This window comes from Pseudoliparis swirei, chromosome 9 (genome assembly GCF_029220125.1).
Source record: "Pseudoliparis swirei isolate HS2019 ecotype Mariana Trench chromosome 9, NWPU_hadal_v1, whole genome shotgun sequence".
Classification (NCBI taxonomy): Eukaryota; Metazoa; Chordata; class Actinopteri; order Perciformes; family Liparidae; genus Pseudoliparis; species Pseudoliparis swirei.
In genome coordinates, this window is record NC_079396.1 from 15,748,799 (window position 1) to 15,765,630 (window position 16,832).

The 16,832-nt window shown below is 40.7% G+C and overlaps 1 protein-coding gene across 1 annotated transcript; it reads right to left on the bottom strand.

Annotated features, from left to right (window-relative positions):
* Positions 1–1,130: 1,130 nt before the first annotated feature.
* Positions 1,131–15,999, bottom strand: LOC130200036 (uncharacterized). Its single transcript, XM_056423983.1, has 26 exons — positions 15,873–15,999; positions 15,596–15,741; positions 14,900–15,071; positions 11,958–13,441; positions 11,865–11,867; positions 11,640–11,771; positions 11,267–11,365; positions 10,465–10,708; positions 10,236–10,292; positions 9,387–9,556; positions 9,105–9,251; positions 8,756–8,863; positions 8,425–8,566; positions 6,746–7,273; positions 6,147–6,191; positions 5,457–5,536; positions 5,118–5,230; positions 4,841–5,024; positions 4,303–4,387; positions 3,991–4,136; positions 3,664–3,754; positions 2,982–3,130; positions 2,799–2,884; positions 2,514–2,583; positions 2,273–2,397; positions 1,131–1,350 (listed from the first exon to the last, which is right to left on the bottom strand). Exons 1-26 carry the CDS (start codon positions 15,997–15,999, stop codon positions 1,131–1,133), a joined length of 4,953 nt encoding a protein of 1,650 aa, XP_056279958.1.
* Positions 16,000–16,832: the final 833 nt, after the last annotated feature.

A 16,832-nucleotide genomic window follows, 5' to 3' on the forward strand; every position in this document is an offset into this window, starting at 1 on the left:
AGATGAAAGGATAGACCCAGATTCAACATTCACACCTTCATACCTCTGATTCCATCCTCCTGGTCTTATGTGCAAAAATATTGGACAGCCCACTTACATCAGTCAGCAAAAATAAGTCACAAAAACCCACATTCATGTGACAATTATCAATCAAAATAGATCTCAACACTTTGTATTCTATACAATAATCAGTGAATTAGTCCTCAGTGGTTGATGATCATCACAAACACCAATTTTTTTTAAAGTATAAAAAAAACATAACATAATTGGTAATCATCATTGTAGCGTTGGTATTTTATTAGCACCACAGCAGCATAAAGACTTGTCCGTCCGTCAGTTTTGTCTGTGTAAAAGTAACAATGTGAGCGCGCACGCTAGACAGAAACTACCATCACTACAAGTTAATAATGTGCCCGCATAAATACACACCAGAAAGGTTAAAATACATTACTTTCTACTTTTTCGAGTTAAAAAAGAAAAGAAAAGAATCAGTTTACCAATTAAAAAGATGATGACAAGTCTCTTGTCTGAACTGTCGGTGATACCCACTAAAAACTGTTTCTGGTGTACCAACCAATCTACTGTAGATAATACACTGACTATAATTCCAAGTAGCTCATACAAATCCACGAGAGAAAGTGGATGAGAGACTAAAAATAAAAAGTGTTTGTGTATGTATGCTCATGATATTTCATCGGCAGACAGCACCATTATTGACAGTATATACTTTCTCTTCTGCACCAGTTTCCTGCACAGAGGTACCAGATGAAAGGGTGAAAGGGACCGGACACTGCCTCTGCTTTTCAACTGGGATCTTTTAACCTCGGAAACAAGGGAGACTTGGCAGTGTCGGAAGGTGGAGAGGCTGGGAGGAAAATTAATCGAGTTGCATCAAAAGCTCTAAAAGGGAGCAGGATCCTTCCTTTTCTGAAGCCAAAGTGACGGTTGGCTTTGCACACAAACTGCACGTGTGACTCGATGCAAGAGACATAAGTGTTCAGCCATTTGTCCCAGTCGCAGTGATCCAGAAAATCCTGTCTGAGCTCAAAGTATTAAAGAGACTGCATAGTTCATTAATGCATGTGGTGGGGGAAACGCCCTCCTCCTACAAAACATTACTTAACTTGTCTCTATCTCAGCTGCTCCAGTTCTGGAGATGCAGAGGGAGACGGTGAAGGTGTGGAGTTGGAGGTGGTCAAAGGAGGCAGCTCCTCACAGGCAAAGTAGTCCTTTAGGGGAGCAAAGAGGTGACGGATGACCGGCACGCTCCAGGCCTTCCCCAGCACCTTCTGCCTCCGCTGCCGGTTCATGTTTCTCACGTCGGTATAATGTTTAGGGAACCCAAATATCCTGGTGAAAACGAAGGGGGGGAAGGCATACAGTACGCGTTAGCTGAAGCCTCCGGTTCTTAAACGGTTATCTTGCGTCCTCCGCACAGCTTCAAACCACAGCGTCGTGCCACACCTGGGGAGTTTCAGAAGCGGAGCATTTTGCCTGCACTACTTTCAGATTTAGTTAATTTGGTCATTTCCCTCATTATTTGTGCTTCTACCAGTCGGCTATGAAGTTGAATAGTTTCTTTTTGTGTCCATTTTAATTGCATTTGTAGGTATTTCCTACTTTGTTTTGCCGTTTCCTTCAGACAAATTCAATACCTTTTCCAATTATGAACCACACAAAGATGTTCTTTATAAATGGACTAATCATTTAAGTCAAGGAAAGCTGCCAAACATGTTTGCTGGTTTTCTGCGCCTTTAACAACGATAAACAGCATATTAAAGTCTAGGACATTGTTTTCTGATGTTTTTACAAAATAATGAATCAAGAAAATGATTGGCGGTCATTAGTTGCAGCTTATTGAAAAAATAAGGTGGGACTGATTGAGAAAATGTTTGTCTTTCTTGGTAAACTGCTCTCAGGCAATTTGCTATTTTAAAAATTAGTTTTTTGTGTTTTCGTTGAGTTGATATCCCACAGCTCCCTCCATAGTGTGAATCTGGTTATTGTTAGCTAATTCCAAGTTTCTATTAGAGCAAGTTGGGCGCTGACACGAGAGAAGTTCATAGGTGAAATTAAACTCAGATAAACAGGAAATTACCAACAGTTTAGTCGCAATAACAACTGTTGGAGATGGTTCGTTTTGCCATCCTGGTCAAGAGGATGGTCACAAGGGATCTGACCATCCTACTGACCAGGACCATGAACCAACAAGTGCATGTGGATACTCTACACACACCCACACACCCTGAAACATAACTATTACGATGCCTACTTTTCTAGCTCAGTGATCCAGAGGATGTCCTCTTTGCCATTCTGGAGAACGGGCAGAAGCGAAGAGCTGCCTTTGCCCTGCTTCAGAGAGTTGGGATTGGTGGTGATTGTCCTCACCTTAGAGACCTGGAACAAAAACAACATGAAGTGACTGATTATCAATACCTAAATCAACATTGTAATCATAATATTAAAAAACACATTGATTGAATAAAATTGAATCTGCAGGTTCAGTCACTGACCCTGGCTTCTCTACCGATCTCTAAACATTCCTGGAGATTCAGCTTGTCGCTTTTGGATGCTGTAATGGGCCTGATGGGAAATAAGCAGCAAACCAGCAAGAACATTTTATTTTCTACTAAAAACAGAAGCAAAAAAATTATTTACGAGGTAAGGAAACTAGAACATATAGAAATAACAAAGAGAGAAGACCATATAGAAATGCAAGAATGCACCACTACTGCTCGCCTTACAGACAGGCAGGCAGAGTACTTTATTAATCCTAGAGAGAATGACAGCGGTCTAACCTGCTCATCCCTGGGATGTTTCCCCAGAAGCAACGTGCTCTGTGAGCAGGGCTGACTTCCACTGCATTCACCAGCACAGGGTTACACTGTCAAAGAATCAGATACCAGCCCAGTCATTCTCACAGAGTGTAAAACATGTTAAATGGAGAAAAAAACAGCAGGAAGAAACTAGACAGGGCGAACCTCGAGGAAGCGGCAGATGTTGACTTTGTCATGTCTGTTCATGAAGACCACGTTTTCAAACAGCCAGAAGAACGGCCGGGGGTCTTCCCCTTTAGGCTTCAGCAGCTGAAGGATGCGGTAGAAATCAAAGAACAGCCTGCCAGTGCCCTCTGGTGGAGAGAGAAGGGAATTGCAGCAGAAAAATAATGTACATATAATAATAAACAGCATTTGCATAACAATAGTAATTACATCAAAATTCATGAATAGTTTAATTTTACCAAGTATATTTTTACATACATTGGTTTTGGTATTTCAGTATCTTTTAATCTATCAAATAATTTTTACAAATCATTATATTATAATGGTATTGCCTCTTTTCTGCTTGAAAATCTATTTGTTGTTTCCCCTTTTCTTTGTTTCTGTGATGTTATTGTAAATGAGGGTTGCCGCTGAAGTATAAATAAAGATTGAATGCCTAATTAACAAGAAAGAGAAAATAAAAAAAACATGTAATGCAATGATCAAAGTCATGAATATAACAAGATGTACAATAAAAAAGTGTAAAACATCCTTTTAAAAATAGAATTGTGGAAAATGATAATCCATGATTTGCAGACATGTGAATTAATGTAACACATTCAGTTGGATTTAAATGTATATATGATAAAAGTATTACATTACATACAACAAAGTCACGCACCATAAATGCCTTTTCTGAGGGGGTTGACGATTGAGAGGTCGTTACAGGGGCTGCCACCGATCAGCAAATCAAACGGACCCAACCGATCGATCTGGAATATCAAAGAGGAGGATTAGTTCAATATTGAGCCAACTTTCATTTGAGTCAGTTGAACTATAAATGACTCAAAACAACAAAATTTGATTTTAAAATAAAAGTTACGATTCAAATGGCTCAGATATTATTGTCAGCCAAATGCACAATTCTAGAGAACATGGTAGGAAGGAGCACGAACATAAACATTGTCAACCGTTTGTCAGGATGTGAATATACGGAAAGAGAACGAACATGCTCCCGGGTGATGAAGCGGGCGTCACCGATGTGGTTGATCTTCCCATCGTGGTTCACGACTGCCACGGCAAGCGAATCTTCGCAGATCTCCGAGGCAACATATGCCTCGACTTTGAAGCCGAGATCCTTCAGCACCAGGTAGCCTGAAAATAATAAATACAGACACATATATACATGCTGTAAAAGGATGTCCGACAAATGTTCAGCTGAAACAGACGCACTGCTGCATCACTAGGACACAATTTCAGGGACATATTGCGCAAAACCAGATTTTTTAAGAGTTAGCATTTTGGATGCCCCAGTACTCACCCGTTGCTATGCCATCGAACAGTGCGAGAACTCGGAGTGGTCTGCGCAGGTTTGCAGGGATGGACGGGTAAACACGGTGAGGCTCCTAGGAAGTAAAACATCAATCAACAATGTGGTGACTGAGTCAGTGGGATTACTCATTAAAAGGAAACCTGTATTTTAGAAGGAACGGAAATTCCATATGATTTTGACTGATATTGTTGATACAGGGCTTTCTGCTTGAAACTTTGTGTGCGTATATTTTACAATTATGCATCCATCTGGTGCACTTTGCGAGCAAATTAAGAGGCTAGATCTATGATCTGTGGCTGGAGCCTCGAGCCACGTTCACTAAAGCCGGTCTTGGTGAACCACTAGAGGAAATGTGCCCGGCGAGAGGTCCCAGGAGGGGATCCTCCCACACCGAACATCCATCTCTGACCCGACCAGTTGAATCCCCTGGGCAGACCGTTTGGACCACCGAGAAGACGGGATGTCTGCGCTGAAACAATATAGGGTGCAGTCTTAGTTTTGTAAAGTTAAAATGTTGATCACTCACAAACTCTATAGCACTGTTGTTAGCGAATAACTCCTGAACGCGAATGCTCCAGTCCGCTCTGGGAATCAGAGCCCCGTGGGGTCGATGAGGCTGACACAAGTAGCAGATCCACGGGTCCACAAGCGTCAATGAATCAAACGTCCCCGGACCAACAAGGATGCTGAGACAGTCTCTGCAATACGATCTGCAAATGTAGAAGAGGAGAAGATGATGCAGGTAGAAAAACATTTAAACTGGGCTCTCGAGCAAGATTGAATCAGAGGAAAAGATGAACAACCTGCAGCAGCTGTCATTGCCACACATTAGGACCTCCAGGCCATAGCAGCAGATGGTACAATAGGATTGATATCCATCTTCATCATAACGATACAGAGTTTCTTTTAAGTTGTCCTACAGGGACACAAACCGCATCACAGCCATGGGTGAGGGAAAGTTCAACAGACTTATATAACAGGAGGAAATACAGGGTTGCAATACTATTTTATTGATTCATCCAGTAGTTTAGATAAATTGATTTATCTAACAACTAATTTATACATTTCTCTTCCTACGGTGTTAAGTAACTCCATGTCACAGTACACTGAGGTAACTGCACTGTAAGAGGACGATTGCTCACTTCACAGTTGGAGCAGAGGCTGCCTTTAAACAGAGGGTGAAAGATCTCAATGTCTTTGGTTCCACAACACAAACAGAAGCCTGCCAACGAAACACAAACACGGATACAAATCAGTGAAATTATCTCTACAGATGCATAGTTAGCATAGTTACATAAACAACATACTTATGTTCTACCATAACCAAAAAATGAAGTACTTAAAGCTACTAAAAGGAACTGTTATTTTGTGTTCATTTCAGCAGTCCTTCAGCTTCCCGTCAGATAACGTCTCGTGTTGCTGCACCGCGGTGCGACAGTCTGCTCGGTACCTGGTTCTCTCTTCTCGCAGCTGTAAACCTGAACGACTGGATCTAATTTCCTGCTGAATCCGACCTGGATGCACTGATAACAAGCGTCAAGGAATAATCATTTAGAAATAGCCAATCTTCTTGCTGATGGCTTTGTTTACTGATGTAGGTCATTTAGAAGCATCAATATTAAATTCAGACTGATCAATAACCAGATCCAATTTCTTCACAGTAACTTTAAAAAAAAGAAGTTTTAAAGCTTGAGAGATTAACTGGGAGATTAGCGATTCTTACAATAGTGTGCACATGTAAACAGGGCGACGAATCAATTTCAACCCTAAATTGAATATTTGCGCATAAAAAGGGAATTTATTTATAACATAAAATAAGCCTGAACACTCACCGTCGATGTCCAGCTTCAAGTCCATGATTCTACGGATGGTATTCTCTGCAGGGAAAGAAAACATTAACTCACTACTTAAATACTTTGAGCTGCATTTAATGCAGGAGGCGTTCTTTAGAAATGTAACTTTATTATTATTGCTTATTATTTCTAACTTGCCATTGTCAATTTTTTATGTAACATTTTACTTTCCACAAATTCCAAGCTAGAAATAAAATCTAGCTCCGATTGGTGTTCTCCTTGCCTTGTCTGCGAGTTTGGGATTGGGTCTGATGGCATATCAATAAGCGAAAATATTCTAAATATAGTGCACACGGCAGTTTTTAAATAAAAAAATGTTATGCCCTCGTTAACCAAAGTACATGGCTTTGCTCCAGTGCTGGTTGGGACTCCTGTCTGTTTCCCTACTGTGGGTAATATAGACTACAAATAAGTACTTAATACAGCCCCAACCAAACAAATCAAAACAATCCCTTTCAGAAGGGTTAGGGTTCCCACACAAACAATGTCAATCTTGTCCATTTGCACACCGCGTGTCAACAATCTGGTGTTTTTAAGCATTTTTCAGTGAGTCAACAGACTTAAATTGTTTTTGGTACCTCTGCGTTTCTGGTCCGGCTGGACGTACAGGCTGGACACCTGGTTGACCTTTTTGTAAGCTTTGGGGTAGGCCCTCTTCTTGTTTGGCAAAAAGTCTGGTGACTTGTCCTCATCAGATCCATCAAACAGATTGCTTTTCTTCTTCTGAGCCTTCCTTCCCTTACCCCTCACCCATTGTCCACTCCAGTCATCTCTCACTTTCTCCCACCCTCCCTTTGCTCTTTTCCCCATCTCTGATGCCCATTCTCCACTGGATTCCTTCTCCTTCACAACTCCTCCAGTGCTTTTTTCCACAGAATCAAATCCTTCCTCCAATGCACTTTGTACACCTCCACCCATGTGAGACAAGTTCTCTGTGGAGTTGCACGACGGTTTGCTAATGGAGGCCGGCTCGTTTGGCTCAGTGCCAATAGTGTTTGTGTTCATTGGGCTGGAGGAGTTGGAGGAACTGACGGGCGGATGGTAGGAGGGGGGCTTCAGGAAACGTTTCAGCTTTACCTTTGGTCTGTTGTTCGTTTTAGTAACACCTGGACAGAAGACAGTCATACAGGTGATCATCAGGTATTTCACACAAAAGTAAAGATAAGTTACATGATATGTATAATGCGTGTCAGATTATGTAATGTCTTCCTTGTATACTTTATCTGGTTTCATTCTAATTTTAGTTTTATCTGTGCTGTGTCATCCTGCCAGATGCAGAGTCACTCCCCTGTGCAGTCTATCAGCACCAAAACCTTCAAAAACAGCTTCTTCCCGACTGCAGCTGGCCTCGATACATATGAATGCTTCATTTAGAGATACCGATCGCTGGAACGGATATCGGTGACAATGAGCCAATCTGGTATCCAATATCATTAATAAATAAGCATTAAGTACCTTTATATTTATTTATTTATAACATTTTGTTTTTCAAGTTAGGAAAGCAATGTTTAAGTCAAGCCTGATGTTGCCTTAAAAATAAAATAAAAGAATTATCCAAGGCACAGAGTGTTATTTATATATATATATATACATTAGGGCTGTGAAACGATTACAATTTTTAATCAGGTTAATCACAGGTTTCTGTGGATTAATCATGATTAATCACATATATACATTTACAGGGCTCTCAAGACAGGCATTAAAAAACAACAACTAATTAATCCTGTAATTTAATTAACGCGTTATTTTTCACAGCACTAATATATATATATATATATCAGCTGATACATAAAACCCTAATTTTGGGACTGCAAAAGTCAATTTGATGATTAAAAGTTAAACGACAATAAGAATTTTGAATGATTAATGCGAAGAAGAACCATCACGGCTTAATATCACTTAATTCAATGTTACAACACATTTGTAGTCAAATCTGTTTTGCATTTGCTGAAAGGCTCAACAGCTGGCACAGGATCATAGAACATGAGGTTTACTGACAATCCTACAATTATTGATAAGATCTTTCATAAAGGACCATCAATAAATCATTTCTAATTGATAACGTCCGATTGTATATCGGCTACCAAGCATTCAAATTTAGCTAAAAAGTTATGTCATGCAGAGCGCAAACAAAGAGCACTTGATTAAGCACCATCCCTTTATTTCTTGCTCCGCCTGCTCAAACCCTCCACCACCGCAGCTCAATTCAGAATGTGTGACAGTAATAAATACATCTTCATAAATCAGATGATCATACCATTTGTGACAGCTGTTGGTTTGAGATGGTTTAACCCCGTTGGTAGAAATCCTCCAATAGCCCAGTCCAACATCTGTTTCAGCAGCTCATCTCGGTCATCGACGCATTCAGGGAAATGCTTCTCACAACGTAGCGCTGCCTCCTAACAAGTCACGGATACGTAAACAGGAGCACAAATTCATCACAATATGAACACTTTTAAATGTAGGTTTTAATATATTGTAATTTTATCACAGAGACAGTGTATGATATATGAGCAATTACCATAACAACTACTTTTTCTAAAGTCATGTTTATATTTATTGGTAAATACACAGAGAAACACTCTAACCTGCAGAGATAAAAAGAGGGCTTCTCGGTAGTTGATGAGGATGGCCAGGGAGTTGGAACAGAAGTGCTGGGCGAAGGCAGCAAATGGTTTCAGAGCCTTTAAATTGACCTGAAATCAGGAAATAAATTGTAGCAGGAAATGAACGAAAGAATAATATATATTAGGGATTTAGAAAGATCTGCCATTCTGATCAGGTTTTCAACCGTGCTTCAGGCCTTCACCCTGAATGAAATAGTCAGGGTGTTCTGGTAGCACAGGGATCCAGTGGTTCAAATTTGGCAGTATTACTTTACTGTCACTATAAATAAAGAAGTCTATATGTAGATAATTATGTTCTGTCAACTCTCACCTGGGAGGACATGTTTTGTCCGTACCACTGCACCGTCCTGCTCTCTTGAGGTTGAGTCTCTCCCTTGCAGGGTATGATCACGGCTGGCCAAGGAGAGAAACCCTGCACTTGACCCCAGACCAGCTCCCCCATCACATCCTGTATAACCTACACACAAGATGTTAAAACATAATCTCGGCATAAGAATTATCTTACTGGTATACATCATATTTATAAAGTAGGCTATTTGTACAAAAGAATGACCGTTTATTAACTGTGCGAATCTGGATAATCTGTTTTTACCAGCAATTCTACAGAGATAGGTGGTGTGCTTGTGGAAATCACGCAGTGGTCATCATCATCATCATCATCGTCATCATCATCATCGTCGTCGTCGTCATCATCATCGTCATCGTCGTCGTCATCATCAACAACACAGATCTCTATGAATGCAGACTGTGGCGAGCTTACATCTGCAAAACAGTGACAATCCCCCACTGAATAAGTCTTCATTCACAAACGAACATATTCAAAAGGTCAAATGAAGGTTCACCTGTTCATCTTGAAGCAACTCTAGGCATGAATATTTCCAAATTAATAAAGACCATTTGTCAATTTCCTACAAAAAGTCATTCACAAGTATTTTTGAAGGATTGTATTCCAGGTTGCAGCGTAAAGGGATGGTTCCTCACCAGACAGGGCAAACCTGATGGCAGGTAAATATAGTGTGCACTTTATCTGCTTTTTAGGTCTGAACACAGACAAATGGAGCAGCGGTGAGGACCAGATGTAACTTTTTTATAAGCATGCATCAACTGAGCCTAAGAACGGGGGGGAGCCAACCCAGTAGAGCAAAGAGTAACGTTAGCGCATCAGCTAACGCAGCCACACAAAGTACACCCACTGAGCGAAGAAGACGATTGGAACTTAAACCACAACAGGTGCTTTCTTGACAGATATATAGCATGTGTTTATCCGACTGTGGAATGCACAGGAATGCACATTAGTAGTGCGAATGCAAACTTGTGATTCCATAGAACTGTTTCCAGAACTGTTTGTATGGTGGGCCGACAATAAGTGTGAAGAAAATCTAACAACTGGCCATTTCCTCATTCTTTAACTATATTCTAAACAATATTCTACATTTCTTACTTTCGGTTTCCATTTGTCTGCTGGTATTTTTGAACTCTTCTGTGACATCAACCACATCTGACAAAAGTAGACAGCAGTGTCACATTAGTTATCATCATCCACAATGATTGGAATTGCTATTAGATTTTCATAACTGAAAATGTCCCTTTTCATGAATTGGGTGCAGAAACCCAAACAACCAACGCTGTGCGCTCTACTCCCACCGTGCACACCTGGCTGACAGTCTTACCAGAGGAATTGTCTGTGTCGTCCGAGTCCTCGGTAATGCTGGAGCATTCGGAAGGAAGATGTAGACTGGGTTTGGCCTCAATCCTGTCCCCATCCAGTGACGATGTCTCCTTGTTCTTCTCGTCACCACTACTGGCCTGAACACATGTCCCTCGTCCACTGATGCAGGGTTCTTCTGCCCAACTGCATAGTTGAGGTGAGGCTTCGAGGGTTTCCTGACTGGGAACCAGAGCCTTGTTGAACACCTTGAGAAAGGAGCAAACCAACACAGAGAAATATATTTATCTTTACTTATAAAGATGTCATTTTATACTTGAAATCCAAACTACAATTAATCAAATGAAAAAAACAAATAAGTGTTTGTCTGTTCCAATTCAAAATTCTCGTGAAAGATATGATTCAGTCTGGTAAGTTTGAAAAATGGCTAAAGTAGCTTCTAACTCCTGCTACTTACACATTTTGACCAACACATTTCTATAAATTTAAGGACTATTTTTGGAACGTCTGCATATATGAAAGCCACGGGCAGCGGTTGCCGGTTCGTTTGACGACGGAGATGCTTGGACACCAGTAAAATACAGTTTGTGGCACAATTGACCTCAGCTGCAGATGTTTGTCATCTGCAGCTGTTCGTCAATTATTTATCAAACAATAGCTGTGTTCTTCGGACACAAATAAAAAGTCACCAACTGGTATTACATCAACGTTTGACGTTTTGTTGCAGAGGAATCCTAGTGGTGAAAAAGGATCCTTTTTGAATGATTTTAGTGTTAAACCGTTCAGATTGAGCTTTTCACACTCACTTTAGCAAACACCTGCGTCCTGCCCAGAGCGCTTGGCAGGGCCAGGATGGTCAGGAAGAGTTTACGCAGAGCAGAGAATGGGCTGGTGGCATCCAGCATCTGTAAAGACAAGCCACTCTTGTAATTTATCTACACACTATTAAAACAAAAATAATCGAAATAAGAGAACAATATTAAACAAATGACGAAATGTGTTCGCACTCAGGGTCAGAGGAAGGTACATTTCTATTATTGGAATTGTACAGCGATAAAAATATGTTTTACTGTGTACAACATCTACCACTCATTCAGCCAACACAGGTATCCGGTCACCAGTTACAAATTGCATTCAATAACTTCTAGGCAACCTTGACCCATTGCGTTATCAGTTTACCTTTGCCCAGCAATGCTCCGCTTTCACCATCTTGGTGAATTTGAGGTACTCGGATGCCAGTTGATGTCTCTCTGAAAGCAAACCCAGTTGCATCCCCAACTCTGACACCGCATTACTGGACAATTTATTGCTCTAAAGGGGAAACACAGGCAACAAAAAAAGCAATATAGATATTAGTCAAGCAGAGAGCCACAGATGTTTACATCTTTAACTCCAAAAGTGTACATCCTGAAACAAAGCAATACAACATTACATTGAAATCAGGTTCAAACTAATATATTAAGTCTCGTAAAGTATAAGAGAAAAAAATCTTCTTACGTTGATGTCTTCTGAATGTTTCAGCACTGCGTTGATATTAGTCAGAGCAACTTCTCCAAGATGCCCAGGAAGACTCTCCACCAGACACTTAAGTGTGGCTTCATAGAACATTGATGCGTCCTTCCGGAAGTCCCTTCTCTCCTCTTCTCCCAGATCTACGACAGCGGTGGCCCACAGGAACTCTCTGGCACGAGCACCTACGCGCACCTCTGTGACCGGGAGACGCTTTGTCCAATTTAGGATGAAACTCTGGTCTCGCTCCCTGGTAAAGCACTCCGTGACCCAGGGTTGGAAGATATTGGCTGCATAGGAATGAACCAGCATGGAGGTCAGCTGGAGCTCCATTGCCATGTTAGTGCCACATTGCTGCATTTTTTGGAGCGCTTGGAGGGGCTCCAACATGTGGGAGAGGAAAATAAAGCGAAGTTTCACTTTATGATCCATCAACTGGTTTCTGATTCGGTCAGCATCCTGTGCTTGCTTCAGTGACTTAAAATAGTCCACTAGAGGCCTCCAGCTGCCCACAATCCTCTGCACAGCATGGGTGATAAACAGACACTGTGCAGGGATGGGGAGGGATGGGTCATAGGGCTCAGAGAATAGCCCTTCAAGACTGCCACAAACAGGTGGGTAGGTGTCGTAGTGACGGTGGATGTCTCTCACCAGGTCAACCATGCAACTGAAGGAAGCCAAGAGTCCGGCCTGGCAGGCTCTTGTTGCCATGCCAGTGAGGCCGCACAGTGATACTAACTTTGGGTTGAAAGCCTGGAGCATGAATTCAATCGCCCGGCTCAATCCCGGGTTTGGAGCGTTACAGTAAAACGCAACAACTTTGAACAGAAGGAGGCCACATTTCTTCAGCGTCTCAATCAGAAGGCATGCATCAGTATCGTCAGTAGTTTTTTCCGCTCCGGTTTGTTGATCACCAGCATCAACACTCATCTGCAGTGTGAGCAGTGGCCTCACCACACTGGCTCCCGAGTTCTTGTCGAAGTATCCAACCAGAACGACGCTTGTTTTCTCCCCTCCACCCAGCTCCACGCCCACATACAGGTAGAGGCAGTACGGCGTGCGTGAGCACACCGTAATGATGTCGGTGGGGTGGGTTGGACTCAAGAAGGCAGAAACTGAAGGGCAGGAAACCTGAGTGTCAGTGCTTGTATTTAAGTCGGTATGTCCAGTGTCACCACAGTATCTCCTGATGAAACGCAACAAAGTATCACGGCTCCCTTCATTTCCTTCGTCCACTGCTGCTTTTGTTTGCGCCACCTTTAACTGCGGTGGTTCTTCCTTCTCTGTCATCTCCGTTTTCTGTGTTTCCAGCTCCATTGTCACATCCTTCACATCATCATCATCATCAGATATCAATAGGATAATATCAGCATTCATGTTCACATGTTCAGTGGGTTTTTCTTGTTTTGGTTCTTCTGCTGTGTTGCCCTGTATCTTCACAATAATCAGACAGTCCAGGGAGGAATGCTCATCTATAATGGGCATGAAAGGACATTATCAGTACTTTTCATACATGGTACATGCAATATTGATTGCTCACTATTGCTGTTAAAGTTTAGAAAAAGGTTCGTCATTCACAAATAGGTCTCCATTCATTTTGGCTTTCAACAGATATTAAAAGAGTGACGCAGAAAGCGCTACAATGCTTGAACAATATCATTGACTCTCTTTGTGCACAAGAGATTAAGTAGAACATTTATTTATTCATACAGTACTCTTAAGTCATTTATGCTTGACGTTTAATGCAAATAATTTGCTTGTCAACATATTTTTTCCAACTGTTGTTTTTGTTCGCAGTACTTTCACACAGAACGTGAATAGTACGTTAACAGCAAAGTCATTCTTTTCCTGAGCAAGGTTGATTTATTTTAGCTTTTGCAGATTTAATAAAAACTTCCCCCAATGACATTGTGTAGAACAGACATATTAAAAATGTGCACTTATATTCTACAAAAACACAGAAGCTCTATGGTCCGAACCAATACGACTAATTGTATTACTCCTTTGACAAAGGCAAACCACGCAGACCGACTGACAGCTGCTCTAGGTCAGTAGGATCCCGGTTGTTGGTGGTCTGCCTGTGCAAATATATTCAAACTGTGTTTTGACAAAGTGTTGCACCTGTCACAAATGTTCATAGCTGAAGGTTTTGATGCGAATTCTTCGCAGCAGAGTATTTTGCATTTTCATGTTGTTTATTTATTACGTCCCCACTATGTGAAGGCTGTTTATTTTAAGTGAAAAAGATGTGCATTGTATCTCTCTCTCTTCACATACCCAGTGCTTATATAACCTTATGTTAATGCAATAAGGTTTAATTCATACTTGTGGAATGTTTACATTGTTGTATAAATACTGTTGGGTCTGACCGTGAGAAGATTGTTGTTGTGAAATCTATGGAAAAAGTGCTCATTCAATCAAGTTCAACATGTAAAACTAACATCACAATTTCAGTTGGTTGTAAAATATTGACTGTGAAAATATATCAAAACTAGTCAAATTAAATGGGGACATTTCAGTGTCACTTCATCATATGAGGACACGTATTTGCCTCAATAACCTAGGTAACTTATGCAATTGTTATCATGTGAGATCAAGGTTCCATATTTTTTAAGAAGTTTTAATTACTAGCGTATTGCCAATATTTAAAATGTTTTACACATTGATGGTTTAAGATTAAAAAATAATTTGTGAAGAAATAGTGTAACAAGTTGATTGTAATGTCATAGTAATATTGTCTTTTTTCGTTCTCATAGTTTTTGAATAAAGTAAGAAAAATGTGATTTAGGTGCTCACGTTAGTCTGCACCCACAGTCTGGGCGCTAATGATATGAAAGAGTGACAAAATAGACAACTGTTATGAATTTGAATTAGCCTACATAGCAACGGTGTGGTTATCTGTGTAACAACTGTGTGATACAGTCACTCACCCAAACTGTTCATACCCAAGTCAGCAGGAATCATGCTCTGTCCACCTCTGGCCTCCAAAGGATGGTACACAAGGTCTCGGTTGACGTTCTTGTCAAAGAATGCCTTAAACCAGCGCAGGAAGGCCAGAGCAACTTCGGAGTCCTTCTTCATCAGCCCCCCGGTGGGGATGCGCTTGAAAGAGAAAGCAGGTCAGTTTAAGTCTCATAATTGTGATCAAATCTATCAGGAAATTATTTTTGGATTTTCAAGTACAGTGTGTAGCATCAGTGTAATTCTTCCAAATACTTTTGGTATATTTAATATTCCCTCCTAAGCAACAAGCAAAAAGGCCTTTTGACTGCAGCCAGGGAGCAGGTCCTCTTCAGAGTTCTCTGTGTTACAATGCCGTGCTTCAGTTACCCAGATCAGACAAACAAAACAGTGGCTTAATCAAGAGCCTTTCACATTTTAAAGGCCACGGTATCACTGTCATACTAGTAAAACTGTGTTACGATGAGTTATAAAGAGGAAAATTATGGTATCTCCTTGCTCATTAATTTTTTATTACTTATCAGCAAATATAAACACTGCTACCAATGTATCTGCAATGAGCTAAAACCTTGCTGATTTATTATCAATGTTCTTAATTGTATTGAGTAAATGTGAAATATCTTAATTACTGGTCATCTGTTCATCCCTTTTGTTAAAATACTCACTCGCACAACGCCAACCTTTCTGAACGCAGCCTGCAGTAAACTGTAGTTTGTGATAGTGTCCGTTGCATTGTCGCTTTGGAACTGGACCCTGGAGAGGTCCAATAACTTGGGAGACAACCAGTTCATCAGCTGGCAAAAGGCTGCACCTGGGTATTCATACAAGACACAAAAGTGATCAATAATATGCAGTCAGGTGATGCTCAGAGCTCAGTCCACCCTCCAGAGAGCTAGCATATAAAATAAATTCACACACACATTCGAACATGCAATGACCCACCTGTGCATACCTGCTCCACCTTGGTGAAACCTGTCTGTAAAGTTTCATTGAGCCAAGCCAGCAGCTCATGAGAGATCAGTCGCTCAGAGCAAAACAAATTTCCAGTCACTGGCACGTCCATGTCCATCTCAGAAAGAGTTGGATCTGCACAAACATCAAATGTCAAATTAAATTGTACATTTAAAACATGTTTTACTCCCGTACACATTTATTTATAAAATGACTAAATTCAAGTTCTAATATTTTATGCAATCTCTGTGTTATATAGGAGCTCGACTTAACGTTACACAATAACATCACTGTGACCAGGCAACAATCATGATTATTAGTTATCCAAAACCAGCTTTTTTTGGCCAAGTAGTAGGTGTTATAAATGTAACATGTTAATCTGAGCAGATCAGTTTCCCACAGTAGACCGTGATTATTATATGTCCCTTACAGGCTGTATGGAAGTATAGACAGGTCTCAAATCAACATGACATCAGAGTAATAACGATATATGGTACAAATATATATGTGACGGCCAACAAAAACATTTTGTAAAGGATTTAATAATGCGAGTGTTTTGAACAGGCATTGACAAACTACCACATACTTTCTCATTCACTCTTGTTCTTGCTAAGCATTCTGAGCATCATAACCACAACATCAGGAAATTGATAGCAAACAGGGTTTGAATGTGATAAGCGATCAAAATGTTTATTTTCTGGTTAGTCGTTGGGTCCACTCCTACAGGACATCTGTCTCTCGCAAGCGAGCATCACCAGTTAATCTTACACACCGGACTCTCTGAACATGTAAAACAGCACAGGACTTAGAACTAGCCAAGTAGCCATGTATCAATTTTACAGAACAAAGGGTTCTTCTTGTTGTGTTGTTTGGCAGTTGGAAAACAGCTGAGAGGTGCATTACCACCTCCCACTGAACTGGAGCTTTTAGAAGAAAAAAATATAACACAAT

Coding starts and splice junctions, on each gene's coding strand:
- LOC130200036 (XM_056423983.1), bottom strand. CDS start 15,999: ATGGACATGGACGTGCCAGTGACTGGAAATTTGTTTTGCTCTGAGCGA. Junction 13,442..14,899: donor CTTGGGTATGAACAGTTTGG/GTGAGTGACTGT, acceptor TGCCCATTATAG/ATGAGCATTCCTCCCTGGAC. Junction 10,709..11,266: donor GGACGCAGGTGTTTGCTAAA/GTGAGTGTGAAA, acceptor TCCTTTCTCAAG/GTGTTCAACAAGGCTCTGGT.